The sequence below is a fragment of the Anticarsia gemmatalis genome, chromosome 3, assembly GCF_050436995.1.
Source record: "Anticarsia gemmatalis isolate Benzon Research Colony breed Stoneville strain chromosome 3, ilAntGemm2 primary, whole genome shotgun sequence".
In the NCBI taxonomy this organism is placed as follows: Eukaryota; Metazoa; Arthropoda; class Insecta; order Lepidoptera; family Erebidae; genus Anticarsia; species Anticarsia gemmatalis.
This window is the reverse complement of record NC_134747.1, coordinates 1030162-1047418: the sequence shown is the minus strand read 5'-3', so window position 1 is coordinate 1047418 and position 17257 is coordinate 1030162. Positions and strand designations below refer to the sequence as shown.

Genomic DNA, 17257 nt, shown 5'->3' with positions numbered 1-17257 from the left:
ATTGTGAATTAGATCTTTTAGGGAAATCAATAACGAACAAATCTACTGTGAAATTCTGTTACTGTTTACAATTTTAACATACTATAGAAACAACAAGCTTTGACTACTATTTTTCCTATTCTTGCATCACATCACTCATTTGCGTGCACGCGTCCGTGAACGCAAATGAGTGACGTACAAGTACCGAAAATTACGCTCGGTATGCGTGTAAACGTAAAATAGTAAGAAACATTATTTAAAATCCTGCGACTTCAACTCTACTTTCTACATAATATCCTTATATTTTTTTTGCTATAATAATATAGCAAGAAAGGCCTACCTTTCAGTACTTTTTTCGCTAAAGCACTATTACACTAAATACTAAAAATAACATCAGTAAACGTATCTCTCATAAGTCAACTTACCTCTAAGACTAACCGGCACCTCAACCCAATATCCCTAACACTAGCCAACCGTGGTTTCACATTTTCTTCAAGCGCCGTGACGGTATCATCAGCGGTCCACACCGTCTGCGCCAGGGTGTGGAGGTCTGCCGCCTTCTGTTCCCAGGTGTTCAGCGCTGAGCGAAGAGCGTTCAAGCGGCTTGATAGGTCCGTCAGACGGTAGTTGTACTCTTGGATAGCTGTTGATTGGAGATGTGCCTGCAATGTTAAGTAGATTTAGTAAGGTAAGTGAAGTTGTGATGGCGAGGTTTGGATTTAGATGGGTGAGCACTTCGTGATATTTTATGAGTTTCTATGCAGTGCAAATTTATTCTGGTACAATTTTAATGACTGCTTCCGTGGTGCAGAGGTTTAGGTCGCCACGCCGATATACCTTATTTCCAAGAGTTCAAAATCTGAAAATTCTGTGACTATTACATATTTAAAGAATACAAAAATCTAGTCTCTTCACAGGCCAAAACGAGAGAACATTATCAAAATATAAAATTATAAGGATACTTACAGAATCAAATACATCATTAGCCCCCGTCACATAATCAATCAGCTTCGTATCTTTTATCTGTCGTAACAAATGCTTCGCCTCTTTCAACGCTCTATGAGCACTCAAATGCTTCTCTCCTCTTGCAAACTCATCCAACGCTTCAACTTGTTCACTTAATTTCCTTCTAACTTTTAAAACCTCTTCTAAAGCACTCATGCTTTCTAAACTCAAATATTCTGCTTCTTTCTCTCTTCTAGAAGCTTCTGTCTTCAAAGCATTTGCTTCTGTAAACGTTTTGTGTTCGGAACTTTCTAGATTGTCAAGCATTTGTTCTAGGTTTTGAGCGCGAATGAGATTGTTTTTGTATTGGTGTAGGTCGTTTCGCAGTATCGTTGTATTTCGTTGGTATTCTCTTACTGCGGCGAAGGGTTTGGGTATACGGCTTAGTTCGGTCGGGTCTGCTCGAGTGCGTAAGTCTGAGGTTAGCTGTTCTACCGAGTCTAGGAGGGTTTGTGTGCAGTTGTCACAGGCTGAAATAAATTATTTATAAAATTTAACCAAACAAGACTTTTCAAATTATAATCTTGCGACATAATGTGAAACTGCAAAAGGAAAGCCAATGCCATCTAGGAAAAAATCTCTTATCATTATATCTTTCTCATTCTTTGGAAAAAAAAAAATTCCATGATAAGAAAAAGTTATGGTTTGGGAGAAGACGGCTCTGACATTAGACCATTATTAATACTCGATAACCATAGTAAACTAAGTTCAATAGTAAAAATTTAACCTAGAACCATTACATTAAAATATATTTTTGCATTACACAATAGTTGCAAAATGTCAAAACTATCCACTTTTAGTAAACTAGTCTCAAATACTTACGTCTGCATCCATCGACGTCCATAAAGGTCCTCCTAGCGGCGCACAGGTCGCAGCGCGGGCCGGCGGCGAAGTCCCTGCAGCGACATCGTCCGTGCACGTCGCAGTGCGGCGACAGCGCGCCGCGCCGGTCGCACGCGCACGACACGCACGCACCCGTGGGTACGCGACGGTAGCCCACTGCGCAGGTCTCGCACTCGGGGCCTGAGTAGCCTAAAGTAGCGAGGTGGAAGGTTTAAGAATTATATGAGTACATTATAAACGAATGTTATACCCAAATATGTACGCAGAGTTGTAAGAAATACGCCTGCGTTCGCCATTAAAATGGTAGTCCCTTATAACAGTGGGTGAGTCTGTTGCTAGATACCACATATAAAAATGTATTAACACTGTAATCCTATACTGCTCTATGGCTCGGTCGGCAGTATATCTGACTACTAATTGTACTGTAAGTCTTTTAATAATTACATTAAAAAATTTGTTTATAGTAACCCGGAGTTTCGTAAGAAGATCAGTGACAGCAATATACTCGCCCGCTAAATCCTTAAAAAAAATTATGCCTTCACCATACGCGCATTTTGCACACACGACACTTAAGTTGTCGGACTAAAGTTATAAATCTTGAATATAATATTCAAAAGTAAACAACAAACTCAGCCACTTACCAGGTTTACAAAGACACTGCAATTGTCCATCTCGTATTGTACATGCTGAGGCAAAGTTCCTGGCCCTGGAGGGACATGGGCAGGCTTGGCAGCCGCCCGGCGAGTCCGGAGTACCATAGTACCCTGGAGCGCAGACTGCACACCGAGGACCTCCTGTACCAGCCGTGCAGTTCTAGAAAATGAAAGAATTTTATGAAAATTATATATGGCACATATCATGGGGGCTATCACGTATCTCAGTTGACAACTATTTGAAATCCGCTATGCTGTAGATTATTTTCTTCCTTGATGATAGTGATTTACACGTTACGTTAGAGAAGCAATGTACTGCATAGTGGCTATCAATTTGACGTATACTAGTTGTTAACCGAGATACGTGATAAGCCCGCAGGAATGTCTGGCATACATTTTTACTGATAATAATAATAATGTAGAATTTGTGGAGTTAGGGTCGGTAGAGTTAGGCGTGTAAAATCAGGAGGTTGGCTTTAAATTATCTTTTTCACAGGGCAAGCCTTATGTGGTCGTCCTGTCAACATTGTACTTGAAATGTTTTTGATGCAATTAAGTTATTATTTTGAAACGTATAGTAAAAAGTCTTTGCTGTGTTATCTCAAAAATCATTAAGTATGACTAATTGAGATATTTAGTTTATTGTTGTGCGTAAAATATTATATTCCCTACTATGTTTTTAAAACATTGCTTTTAATAATTCTAAGATTCAAAAGATTCGACAGGGTCGCCATTATGAATTGCGTAATTTTATTAACGAACCAAATTTTTGCATAACACAGAATAGGAATGAAGCGAGAATCCCTTTTTTTTAAAGACAACTCCCGCACTTAGAAATGTTCTTGTGTCGCGGGGACTTTTACAAACATACAAACAACGGACACAATGTATAATCAGACCCGAAACAATTATTCGTGGATCGCATAAATAACGACACAATGGTAGCGGCAAGACGACTTAAACCACTGCGCCACGGAGGCAGTCAAACAAAACATCTGGTAGGTCAGGTATATTATCATTTTAATCTACAATTAACAAATAAATCATGATTAGATAAATGATTCACACTAAGGAGTTACAACACAACAAGCTTTGTTGTTCCAATGAAAAGATAATCCTTACTTTCCTTATTAGTAAACAAGAATTACTATATACAAAAACCGCTTCACTTGAGTGTTTTGCTTTATCTTATGTTATAAATGATTTTAATGTATCTGTGCTCCGTGAATGTAAACCATGGTCTCTAGTTCGATTCCCGATACAGGCAGTGTCAGGTTTTATCCCAATTTCAGTAGAGTTTATCTATTTGTCAACAGTGCCGCCCTCTATTACAAGCGATTGAAAGGGTTTATTTCGATATAACCCTTACCCACACCCTCATACGATATAAGTCGAGTTGCAAAAAAATTGTACAAGTTTCATTGCGCAATGAATTTGTATCTGTATCGGTAGAATCACTGGTATAAAAGTAATCTATTTTCTTAGAATACGCACTATAGTATGTATAGGAAGTGTACCAAACAATCTATATAAATACTAAAGTAAATACTAAATGTTATGATAAACTTAAAGGTATAGTATACTATTGTGTATAATAGTGAGACAATCAGTGTGAACAATATTGTATTTATTACAAGAAATATGATTCACAATGACCTGTTGTCTGCTTGAGGAAAACTCTTGTTCTTTATTACAATGGTTCCGTATATTGACGTACTTAAATACAAAGAATTAGTTTAATATAGAGAGGAATATTTCAGTTTTAACTACAATGCAATCTTAATTTTCACGTAACGGAATTACGATAATTGTAGCGCAATTCTCTACAGTCGGTACTGTATAGTATCGAGACTTTTGACATTTAAAATGCACTGCCAAAATAGTTCCATCTAGACCCGCTAGAGGCGTTGATAAGATTTTCGTGCAACATTTCTCGTTAGCTAACCGGTTGTCGGTAGTCAATTGTGGTAGGCAATCGAACTACTATAGTTTGGACATAAATAACAGAACATTTATTAGCAAATATCAACAAAAAAAAATTCACTATATTTGTTTTAAAAAACCCAACATCACACTCGCGCCATCTATAATAAACCTATCGTCATAATACATCATATCTATACACCTTTGGTACTAAGTCATGAAAATGCGTTACATTATATTTTTATAACCTAATACCACAAAACAAATTCGTGTTACAATTATATAAATGACTGAAATATATACGTGTGGATAAATTGTATATAGACATATGTAATTAAGGAAAATATGCCTAAAAACTCTTCAACAAGAATCATTGGGAATCCCGTAGATTATTCACTTGAACTACGGAATGCTACCGACAGTACTAGACATTGCTTATAAAGAACGCTAGCAGGACAAACGCTTAGTTTCAATCGATACCTCGCCATGTATGCATTGATATTTGTTAGTGTGTTGTTTTGTGTTCGAGCGGAAACTGTGAGTGTGGTGACAGAGCAAGGAACGGTGGTCGGGCAGAAACATGATGGGTATGATACGTTCTTTGGGATACCTTTTGCGAAGGTTGATGAAGAGAATCCTTTTGGGGTTAGTATTTTTCTATTTAATTTTTACTAGCATGTAATTGTAGATATATTTAACTATAGTTAGATAAAATAAGGGAGGTTAGGCTTTAGGTCTCCTACGTAGACCAATGTTTGGGTCCGATCTTTATTGTCTGTTTCGTTTTTGGCAAAACATCCGTTGTTAATATTTACAAAATGTTTTTCAAAATATAATCCGGTTTATTTGTAAATAGTTTTTTGTATGTAAAAGAAACTTATGAATATGTAAATTCAAGAATGAAGACTTTCAATGTTTTATGACATTGACTTTTGTGCATCGAGTCCATGAACTTTATAATATTATATAATATAATAATATAATAATATCTGTGTTTGTTTATAAACGATATCAAAGGCTATCAGCGTGAGTCACCGATATTGTAGACAAATAGAATATTACTGATTTGTGTAAAAAGTATTGCATATTTAAAAATGCTTATGCAAGAGGCTCGGCCTGTTTTTTGTTAATTTGTTTGATTGTCTACGATAATAACTATTTATAGTTTCTTGTAGTGAATTTTTCCGTATTTTAATAAGGCATTTGTCTCCCATCTTACCTTATGGTAGGTGATGATAAACACGAAGATGTTACATGCAAGAGGCATCCAGGTAATGTGCTTTTAGTAGTCATTAAGTTATTGAAATCATGTTTAGAATCGGTTTCGACGTTGTAAATAATATTCCTTAAAAAGAAAACAATTCTAACAATATATATAATTCCACTTTATTATATTCCAGAACACCATAGAATATCCGCCATTCGAAACGCCGTTCAACGCAAACGACTCTTCGATCATTTGTCCTCAAGCCATCTTCACGGTTGGGGGCATTTTACAATGCCTTCGTCTGAACATCTACGTCCCACATACCACCAACTCTAGTGACAAACTACCAGTGTTCGTCTGGTTCCATGGCGGTGGCTTCGCTTTTGGCAGTTCAGGAGAATACGGCGGCCAGCATTTAGTAAAAAAAGACATCATTGTTGTAACAGCTAATTACAGACTTGGCCCTTATGGATTCTTCTGCTTGAATGAGCCTTCGGTCCCAGGCAATCAAGGAATGAAAGATCAGATTGATGCTTTAAGATGGGTAAACGAAAATATCGTTGCTTTTGGTGGAGACCCAGAACAAGTTACGATTGCAGGTGAGAGTTATGGAGGTGGTGCTGTGGATTTACATTTGTATTCTGAATATGAGACGCTCTTTGACAAGGCTATTGTACAAAGTGGATCTATCTTTGATGAAGGTTTTTATGTAAAGCCTGACCGTCAAGCGGCAGTTAAAATCGCTAAGTTCCTAGGCCACAATGTGACTAATACTAAAGATGCTTTAAAACTCCTCGCAAGGGCTGAACCAACGTCTGTAGTGGCTGCAGCATTTAACCTGACATTACCAATGACAGTATGCAAGGAAAAGAAATTTAAAGGAGTCAAAAATTTCGTCACACACGACCCATTCCATCTACGCAAGTTAGATAGAGTTGAGAATACGAAAATTATGTTAGGGTATACCAGTATGGAGCTGCTTTATGTTTATGCAAACCAGCCCCAAGAATTTTACGATAAAGAAGGAGACCTCATTTACAAAGGGTTGCAGAAGAATTTCAATTTGAAGAAACGCGAATTGGAGTTTCTTAGCGGTATGCTGAAGAAGTTTTACTTAGGAAAGAAGAATATTGGCCCAGGAGCTGTAATAGAATTGAGCGAATCGTCTTCTGATTTCGTTGTCAACCATGCAATGGAGAGATCTATTAATAAATACTTAAGAACGAATGCTACTGTTTATAAGTATGTGTTTTCGTACATCGGGGGCAGTCCATACAAGAATATCAGTGGGTCTGGAGCGTCTCATACTGAGGAGCTGAAGTACCTGTTTGAATGGGAGACGCCACTAGTCGGGGATGAACAGATGATGGTCAGAAATCAGGTGACGGAACTTTGGGCCAATTTTGTTAAGTTTGGGTATGTATTTTATATATTACTTATTATATGAGTACCGGCACGATCGGTAGAATATCCGAATGCTGATCATTAGGTCTTTGGTTCGATTCCAAGATCGAGCAAAGTAATTTTGATTTATTATTGCTCAATAGTAACCTGGAGTTTAGTAAGGTGCCCCACTAGCAATAGGCTTGCCTCCTAATACATAGAACTAACATTGTTAGTGGCAAAACGTGGGGGCATTTCAAACATCTCTGCCCACAGCTTAGGGTATAACAGACATATTATGTTTGTATGTATGCATACTTCGGTCTTTTTGTGTGGTTAAAGCAAGTAATAAACTTTAAATACCAGACTTACAAGTTTTTGTTAAAGTTTACGTAACTAAAGTCTAGACTAAACACTAGTCTTTTAGAAAAATGCAAGGATGTAGACACTAATTTATTATTCAAATATGTACAGATAATTTAAATGCATCATGTTTATATACCTGAGCAAACTAATTGACACAATGACCTTTAATTTCCTAGTATTTTTTATTTAATACTACTTGATTTTGATTAATGTGGTATTTTACGATACGGTATAGTTAGACAGTTGCAACGACTAGGCTGCATCGCGGGTTCGATTCCCCCAAACAACAATCTTTTATTATGTTTTGATTACTTATAAACATCTGTTAATGGGTTTGTAGCGCAATTTTCTAGCACTATCGCTGGCTTTAGAGGTCGATAAGCGCATTAAGGGAGTGCCGTAGAAACAAAGTTTTATATTGAACATTAAAAAAAATCGCGTTATTCAGTGATGGACTGAAGGCACTTTATTATTCTTTTACTTAATTTATAAAGCACTCGGAACTATACATTTCCGTATTTACTCTATTAATCAAACATCAAATTAATTTCCTTTTCTCCTTTTTTCAGTAATCCTACTCCTGAAGGCTCTGGCTTAGGGGTCACATGGACCCCAGTAACAGGGTCCTCTAGACCGTACCTCAACATCGACGTAGACCTCACTATGGGAGACCACATCTACCACCAGAGGATGGCATTCTGGGACCTGTTCTGGCATAAGTATGAAAAATCCTCTGTTGTGTACGACCCTTAGGTTTTAAGCTAGTGTTTAATGTGAGGAAAGAGTGAATTATTTGTTATTTTATTTTGTTATTTGATAGAATAAAGATTTTAAAATGTTTTATGTCTATATTTATTTTCCTTGATACGAAGGGAGTTTGTCTAAAGTTCGATTCTATGGTAGTGAAGTAGGCTATGAATGTCAACGCATAAGGTTCATATTCTGAGTGCTCAAACTTATTTGGATTTCTATTTAAGGCGTCTTGCTATGAATATCGGTATATCAAATATTATTAATTACATATATTGTAGTCATTCAGGTGCAACTTTACAAAATTTATTGTTTTTGGTTTTCTACAAAAATAATTGTTTTAGCCTAGCCTATGTATATACTTTTTTAAAGAAGATGTATTTTTTAAAGAAATAGCAGTATTGCCAACGAATTATTACATAATTCAAGGATAACTATAACAATCAATTCTACCAATATTTAAAAGCAAACGCAACGCCCTCTAGCGGCTATAACAAGAAGCAAATCACTCACCAAACAGTCCCCTGTATCCGGATCGCACCTTGAAGCTCTCCCATTACACAGGCAAGGTTGGACATCACCCTCTAAGTTGATGACTATGGTCCCCGCCACACTGGTCAGGTGGACTTTAGGGGGCGGCATCCAGTAGCCCAGGGCTGGTTCCTGGCACGAGCTGGCGGAGTAGCCCCGGGGGCAGTCGCAGAGTTCCACTCCTAATGCTGGGGCGGAACGGCTGAGGCCGGGGATGGCTGTGTCCAGGGACACGTTGAGAAGCCTGTGGGAGAAATGGAAAAAAATGGTTAGGTTACTTGGTAGGTTTTTTAAGTTGTTATGTAAAAGTATTTATTAAGCTGTGTACCTACGAATTGTATACGTTAATTACTGTAAGCATAATGTAAGTATGCTTAAGGCATGCTGTGGGGGAATATCTGAAAACCTGAGACGATGGTCTATTGCCATTTGTGTGTTTACAAATTATACAAGAATATGCATTCAGGAAAACATTCCGGAACATTACATTGAACTTTATAACTCCACAAAATGCAGGAAAGCCGTATTTCTAGATAAATTTACTGTAATTTCTATTCTTTGATTGAAATTACAAAATATTCATAAGGTAACTTAAAGCTTCTAAAAACACTACAATATCTCTATAAACTCAGCTTGATAAAATTCTGCTAGAATGTCGGTATCAACTTACAAAGCATGAACATGGTCTTGATGAGTAGGAGCCCTAGTGGTCACTCTGATGAGGATCTTGTCAAGCCGGCGCAGTGCCAACATCAGAGCTGATCGGGAAGCGATCCCACGACCTCGCACCATCCAGAGAGACTCGTGGAAGCGGACGCTGTGAGTACCGTTGATTACTGGTGCACGCTGGAAGAAAGGATACATTAAATTTTTATGCATAATATAGGAAAGACATGAAGGAACAGTAACTGGGCTATTAGTCATTATTCATTATGATTGTCTGGACTTTATCCTACGGTACGAGATCGAAACAACATATTTTGTTACACCACTTGCTCATTGGTGTATTGGCTACTTAAAAACTTACAGCCTTGTACAAGTAAAAATATATCTTTTAAAGTAAATCACACTGGTTGTTTTCTACATTTAACACATCAGTATTCAGCAAAGAAGCTTACTACTAGTAATTTTTTTATTGATGAAACTTTAATGAAAGTTTTCAAAGCACCACTTCTTCTTTTTGGTAATTTTCTGGTCTTTATACAACCAAATTCTTCTTTTCCTTTAAAATATATATTATTATTATTCATAATTTCTTACCTCAAAATACTCCAACACAATACTCTTCGTGTAAAGTCTCACAAGTGGGAACTTGACCAGCACCTCCCTACTCAGTTCCACGCCTCCTTCCTCTTCAACCCTGAACCGTAGCGACCCGCCGTATGACGTCACGCGGTCTCCTACGAAACGCTTGTCTAGTTCCACGTACACTGGGACTGGAGGCCAGGGGAGGGAGATAGTGGCGTCTGGGGTGTGCGTGTGAATGGCTAGTAGGGAGTCTTGGTCCATCTGGAAATTAAAAGACTAGTCAAAATCTAGCTCTTTGGCAGTTTTAGCTTTTAATAAAGAAATGTGAAGCTAGCAACATTGGGTGAAGTAGGATGGCTTTTTATTAATACTTCGGTATGTCCGCATGTTTCTCAAAAAGTACAGTCGTAATCATGATTTGAAAGGCCATGGTGATCAGACAGCTACAATTAGATTCTAGACTTTCTTCAGATGTCAAAACAAATGAAACGACAGTCTTCAATAGAGATTTTTTTAGGCACTAAAGCCTTCTGCTAGCACACGACAAAAGTTTTTTTTCAACCGGTAATAATGACATCATAAAGTGACTCACAGTAGTGATAGCATGATGGCTAGCTCGTTGCAGCGTGACGTGGAGGGGTGCGGCAGCGTGCAGCGCAGCTCGCGACAGTGTGGCCTGCGAGCACTGCGCCGCGCGCCCGAAGCAGAAGCACGCCGTGCAGCCTGACGGGTTGTCGCCTGACAGACCGAATGTACCTTGCAGGCATGCGTCGCACTTCTCGCCTACTACATTTTCCTGCAATAAAAAAACTTAGATTAATACTTGAATCCAAAGTCAATGTGTTAACTGCCTTGGGCAGTGATAGTTAAGTTAATAATAAAGCCGGGAGAGGTAATAGATATATGCTATAAAGCCTATAGCCTAGTGTATTGAAAGGTCAATAGACAACAGACAGACAGTCTTCCTTTTAGGAATACATCTTTCCAGTTATCTGCAAAATAGCTGCTTATTTCTTGTTGCCCAAAAATCATTGCGGCTTGGGAGATAACGACATAAATTGCATAAAATTTTAACAATAAACAAAAACATTGAAGTAGCTAACTGGAGACCATCGAATGTGTAGAATTTTTCTAGTTTCGCTTACCACAAAAAAAGAGCTGAAAGCAGGAGATATCATAAAATACACAGTCACAATTTCACTCACCTTACAAGGACACCTGCCCCACTCATCGCAGTCACAGACCCCATCCTCACACCCCCTAGTCCCGGGTTCATGACACTGACACGGCCGGCACTTAGCTCCATAGTGACCCCGGGAACATTGCTCGCACGTGTCGCCTTCCCAACCTGCCTTGCATCGGCACTGGCCGGTGTGAGGGTCGCAGGTATCTGGATACGCAAGTTTATAAAGAATTAAGTGATATGGTGAATAATAAAAATGCTAGTTGCTTAACTATTGTAATAGAAGTAAATAAAAACCAACAAAGACACATGAAAAATGGGATTTATTTATTGCTGTCAAATAAAAATCACGTAGTTTTAAATCATGGATTAATAGGTCCAGTTAGGACACATAAAGTTTTGAGCTCATTCAGACAAACCCTAACATAAAAAGCATAGCAAACACTTGTGATGATGAGAGTATAACACATTGCCATGATTAATTTAATTAAAATGTTATTGAGAATAACATTTTAGGTGCTTCTGAATAATCATTTTTTTTAGTTTATCATCATTTCATAACTCCCCCACCGTAAAAGTTTTAATATACGCAATGAAACATGACAACAATTGTATTAGTTACCACAAAAAAAGGGTTATCCATAAGTAAATATTTTTACCTCAACTATCTACTACTACTATCTACTAAATATACTACGATTACTCACTAGAAACAGCTCCAGCCCCACAGTTACACGGCCTGCAAGTATTCCCGACTGCCCAGTAGCCCTTGGCACACTGTCTGCAGCCAGCGCCCATGGAGCCGCCCGGACACACGCACCGACCGCTGTGAGGTGAACACACCTTGCCGTCTGTGCAGACTGGACATGCTGCGGATAGACAGAAATTTATTGAGTGAAAGTTGTATGGGATTGATGAAGGTATATAACGAAACTAATGGATTTAAGTGTATTTAAATCGTTTATGAGGTCCAGTAATAAAAAAATAAATACTTGAATCTAAAGAATTTGAAATAATATTGATGCAAAACGCGAAATGAATGGGGAGTTAGTTTTGCTGGGAAATTCAAGATTTAGACCCAATTAACTCAACAATAATCAGTAAAATTGTACACCACTGATACGGACATTTGCTATCGTAACCAATGTTCTGAAAACGATGTTTTAAGAAAATACTATCGTTGTATCACGAACCAAATTTTTCATCTCAAAATAATTAGCCCTAACATTTTTACCGTCCCACCCACATAAACTATAGCATCAAAACAACACAATATTAAGTTAACTTTATTATCACTTACGCAAGCACCCAGCGGGTCCGAACCCGTAGTACCCAGACAGGCAGGTATCACACTGCGCGCCGCCGACCCCCTCGGCGCAGGCGCAGGCGCCCGACACCGGGTCGCAGGCGGACGCGCCGGAGCCGCACGAGCATCGCCGGCACCCGCCCAGCTGGAGGCCCCAGTAGCCCTCCTGTAATCACACCCAATTGTCAAACGCGATTATACAATTACAAGTTGAAAAGAAGTCGTGAGTTGACCCTATTAAGTTTTCGTTCAGGTATTAATTCAGTTACTGTCACGAACTAATCTAGGATTTTTTTGTCGTTGCGTGTCGTCTTCGACATTTTTTATGTAGTATTAATGCCATACGATTTTTGAAAAAAGGTCTTACACCTTGGAGTTTACAAGTACCTATGCACAATATAGTTAATTGTGCTACCTACTGGTTCCAAAAGCTATATGAAAACGATTCTAAATGATGAACATATATGAATATGAATTTCTTTTTAACAATTCTCAAAAACTTGACTGGTGCAATTTTATCAAAATAAATAAACTGATAGGGTTAGGATAAGAAATAAAGAATAAATACGATTCTCTTAAAGTGTCTAAATAACCCATATCCAGTTTCAGTCACGAACCAACCTTATAATTTCAGTATGTAGACTTCAGTTCATTGCTTGCAAAACTGACGGTAGACGTCGTAACCCAATTACCTAAATACGATCTAAAATTAAGCGTATCTAACTCGGATGTGTGTCTGTATATCGTTATCAATCAATTTAATGTCCCTTTGGGCCGGCGCCAACTAACAAGATTTACTTGTCGTGTAGGTAAAGATGTTAAGATTGTTGTGTACTACAAGATGTAGGAAAACTATACATGGTACAAGACCATTTTTAAACTCATATGACAAAATAAGGTCTACTACATAGCATAAAGAAAAGTCGCTTCCCTTGTCTGTATGTATATTATGTATGCTTGGATCTTTAAAACTACGAAGCTAATTATAATCGAACTGCGGAATGACACGGTAGCATAACGACTTATCTATTTAAAGCTTAACATGTAGTTAGCTCTTTGCACTGGTTTTATAAACCGAAGAAACTGCGTTAGCAAAGAACTGATTTAGATGAAATTTACTTTATTACTAACTTTCTACCAACATTAAAAAAGGTAAATAACATAAAAAGTCTTCAACCCTGGGGTCATAACCTCAATATACCAATAAACAATGGTAGCTGGTTTCATCTGCGGCGCACTACCGTTTCAATCGACGGTGCACAATGGATCACAAACGCTATCGGTACTACACGGCTCCATTCACTACGCACAAGAATGCGCCGATAACATCGCCCGTGAATGCCCTGCGTGCATAAGTTGTACAGGCAACGGCAAAAATATTTGTACCTTAACTTTAACAACGAAGAATAACTTTCGCAGTATAAAAAGTGCATTGTTCTGATATAGATTATGAACCGTGTGACCAATTTCATTAAAATCATTTAGCTGTCTTTGCATATATGAATAATGTGAGTATTATTTATCCATACTTGTAAGTATGGATAACTAACTTTAATAATAACTAGTTGTCGCTTGTCGCCCAGTAGTCGAAATTCGACTATAATTAATTTAAATAATGAGTTATTGAATATAAAAATGTATGATAATTTAATTAAATAATATTTCGTAAGACCTCAGTAAATAAATACCGTATTATTAACATTCTTTTTATGTACATAACAACGCCTACAGAATTGTTTAATAATTTAATTTTAAATTTTATACTCTGTAATTAAATAAATAAATTGAAGCCAACAAAACGACACTATTTTCATTTTCATTATCTAAACCAAGATTTAAAATATTGTGTATACATCTTTTTGCTCCTCACTGTACATAGCATCGCTTGCAGTGTACAAAGCACCTAATTTCAATATTTATATTTGAATTAATTTTGATTGCCATGTTTAAGCGGTAAATTGTAGATAATTACCGTTTACCGATATAATTCTGTGTTAATGATAGTTTGTGAGTTAGATTGTGTGATAAGGCTATTTATTTAAATTAAAATGAGTATTTACAAGTCAAATTGGTGTTTACAGGAATAATAAATAACTAAGGTGTTCACGCCTTCTTACTTAAGAGATTGGGTAACACTTTTGCTATTCTTTCGATTACTATAAGATTATCCAAGCGCATACAGACTGTGAATAGGTGTCGGTACATATTATTCATTGTTCAAAGAAAATTTCAAAAATGTTTGAAATAGTAGGTATTGCTAAAGCTTACCAATTTATAACTATTATTTCTATTATACGTTCTTTTTATATACCTATCTTAAAACGACATCTAATAAAAATATTTATTTATGCAGGTTTAGGTACGGGTGATATATTTTGAGTTAGTACCGAATATTGTTAAATACTCACAAGATGTTTTTACCTCATTAATAAAAGGTGGTTTTTCAGTAGCATGACAGCTCCTATGATAAGGATTTAAGGAACGCAAGAATATTTTTTTATGGTAATGAGTTCTGGTTACGTCTAAGCATTAGGAAGTATGATATTTATAAGTTTCTTGGGTATTTTAAGATATTTTTTCTGACATTTATTTCTATTCAATTCTAAGCATTACTATATATTCGCTTAGCCTTTGTTCCAAACTATGTTGGAGTCGGCTTCCAGTCTCACCGAATGCAGCTGAGTACCAGTGTTTTACATGGAGCGACTGCCTATCTGACCTCCACAACCCAGTTACATGGGATAACACGATACCCTTCGGTAAGACTGGTTGTCAGACTTTCAAGCTTCTGACTACTGTTAACGACTGTCAAAGATCTTCGAAAATGACAGCCGGGACCCACAATTTAACGTGCCTTCCGAAACACGGAGGAACTCGATATGTATAAGATGGTCACCCATCCACCAAACAACCTCGGCAAGCGTAACTTAACCTCAGAGATCGATCAGTGCGGCTGTTGTAAACTAAGCCACGAGCTCCTCTTATTCTAAGCATTACTAAATATGGTAATAAGGCAACAGAAATCAATAAGCACACAACATATCATTCTATTAACTATACAGATATATTATATATATTTCAATTCACCAACAATTGTAATTTATCACGATCTTAAGTACAGTGATAAATTGAACAGAAGCAAGGCAAGTAAATGTTATTTAATGATTGTATTATTCGTTAGTTACGCTCCACGATGCTATCTGAATAGAACGTAAATACTAAGTAGGTTTTAAGTTATATTCACTGTTAGATACAGGTTAAGAGTTGTGGAGTTTCGTCAATGAGGTTATTTCAGAGAGGTAATGTAGTTATAAGTTATTGTTGAGTTTGAATCGAAAGAACATATTTATTCGTACGAAACCCATTTTTTAGAATTTATGGGTAAATATTGTCGTATAAAATTTTACATTCAAAATCTAGCTTTACATTCGAAATCTCTACTTTTTCCCATTCTCTAAGTGAAAACTAAGAGAATGGGAAAAAGTAGATTTCTTATTCACGGGAAATATGCAATTATTGATTTCTAATAAATAAATAAAGTTTTCGGCTTCAGTTAATCTTAAGTTCTACCGACAAAGGTATGAAAATGCAGAATAGTGAAAACCACAGGCAGTTGGAGCAATAATTGCTTGTAATAAATAAAACTCTATCTTTATTAAAACTTACTTTATGTTAGCAAACCCATATCCAAAACTGGGCCAGTATCTGACAATTTAGTAATCCCAAACCAAGCTATTCTTGTCTCCCTAATCCATATTTTAATCCAAAAAGCAAACATAACCTAATTTACAACTCAAATGGCTATTAAGCCCTAATATTTTACACAAGCCCTTAACTTCGCTACAGTATTTATAGATCAGCTTCCGACAATATACTTAAGATAACTAACAAATGGCTGTTGTCTATAACTTGACATTTCTATGACTATGTCTTACATGACTTTTATTATGTTATCAACATCCCAATAAATGGTTTAGTTATTATTAGTTTGAATAACATTTAGTATAGTGTGTTTTGATAACGCAATCAACATCGTATGAGGCTTAGGTACTAGACGAAATTATATTAGGTAGTCGAGGAAACGAATTTTCGTTTAGCTGACTTAGTTGATAATTAGCTGAAATATGGCAATGATGTTTTAAATAATTTAAAAGATTGAAAAAAAATCAAAGAAATAAAGTAAGATCCCTGAAAAAGCGTTATTTTAACGCGCACGTTACAAAATCTAATCATACATAAGACACATTCAATATTTCTAGATCCTTTTTTTTTACCTACGATGGGGCATGATATCTCGATTCCCAGGTCGGGCAAAGAACTGTAGGTATTTTCTAATTAATATTAAAATAAACCTCAATAATAGCCCGGTACTTGCTAACGTGCCGTTACATAAGACTACATGGCTAATGGCGAAACGTGGGCGTATTTCATACACCTCTGCTTACACCTTCGGTTATAACAGGCATGTTATTATGTATGTAACAATGTGTTTAAGAATAATATTCACGTAAATATATCTCCCCAGTATTTGCCAACATCCGATCTCATTTACAAAGTCTAAAGTCCCGGTTATTATTTGTTATAAGATATTTGCCACGACCCAAATTCGCAAATACGCGCCAATGCGGCCCTGTCCGAATGACATTTAATGGTACTGTGCGTTATGTGCCGATACCGACACCAATTATATTATTATTGGTATTATTGAACAGGGATGTATTTAGAGCAACATATGTAAGCTTTGTAAAAATACAGCAGAGAATGTTTTAGATTTTGGTTTTCGTATATTAAATACGTGATCACTTTGGTTTTGGTTATAATCTACTTAATTTGGCTGTCATATTGTGATATGTATATTAATTTGTGTATTTGCAATACTT

At 36.8% G+C, this 17257-nt stretch overlaps 2 protein-coding genes across 3 annotated transcripts in view; one reads left to right on the top strand and one right to left on the bottom strand.

Moving 5' to 3' along the window:
• wb (wing blister) overlaps positions 1-17257 on the bottom strand; it is a 199107-nt gene that overhangs the window by 14213 nt on the left and 167637 nt on the right. For both annotated transcript variants that reach the window (XM_076135719.1, XM_076135720.1), the window contains 11 exons: positions 12372-12543; positions 11779-11940; positions 11094-11278; positions 10481-10684; positions 9901-10149; positions 9311-9486; positions 8623-8884; positions 2469-2640; positions 1807-2016; positions 946-1454; positions 405-641 (listed from right to left, as the gene is read on the bottom strand). In XM_076135719.1, coding sequence (XP_075991834.1) covers positions 405-641; positions 946-1454; positions 1807-2016; positions 2469-2640; positions 8623-8884; positions 9311-9486; positions 9901-10149; positions 10481-10684; positions 11094-11278; positions 11779-11940; positions 12372-12543 — 2538 coding nt within the window. The remainder of the gene's footprint in view (positions 1-404; positions 642-945; positions 1455-1806; positions 2017-2468; positions 2641-8622; positions 8885-9310; positions 9487-9900; positions 10150-10480; positions 10685-11093; positions 11279-11778; positions 11941-12371; positions 12544-17257) is intronic.
• On the top strand, positions 4853-8199 carry LOC142987152 (juvenile hormone esterase-like). Its single transcript, XM_076135721.1, has 3 exons — positions 4853-5048; positions 5804-7026; positions 7929-8199. Exons 1-3 carry the CDS (start codon positions 4890-4892, stop codon positions 8110-8112), a joined length of 1566 nt encoding a protein of 521 aa, XP_075991836.1. The 5' UTR covers positions 4853-4889; the 3' UTR covers positions 8113-8199.

Excerpts from the sequence above, each read along its gene's own strand:
- LOC142987152 (XM_076135721.1), top strand. The coding sequence starts at position 4,890 with ATGTATGCATTGATATTTGTTAGTGTGTTGTTTTGTGTTCGAGCGGAA. Across the intron at positions 5,049-5,803 it reads ATGAAGAGAATCCTTTTGGG|AACACCATAGAATATCCGCC; the intron begins GTTAGTATTTTT and ends ATTATATTCCAG. Across the intron at positions 7,027-7,928 it reads GCCAATTTTGTTAAGTTTGG|TAATCCTACTCCTGAAGGCT; the intron begins GTATGTATTTTA and ends TCCTTTTTTCAG.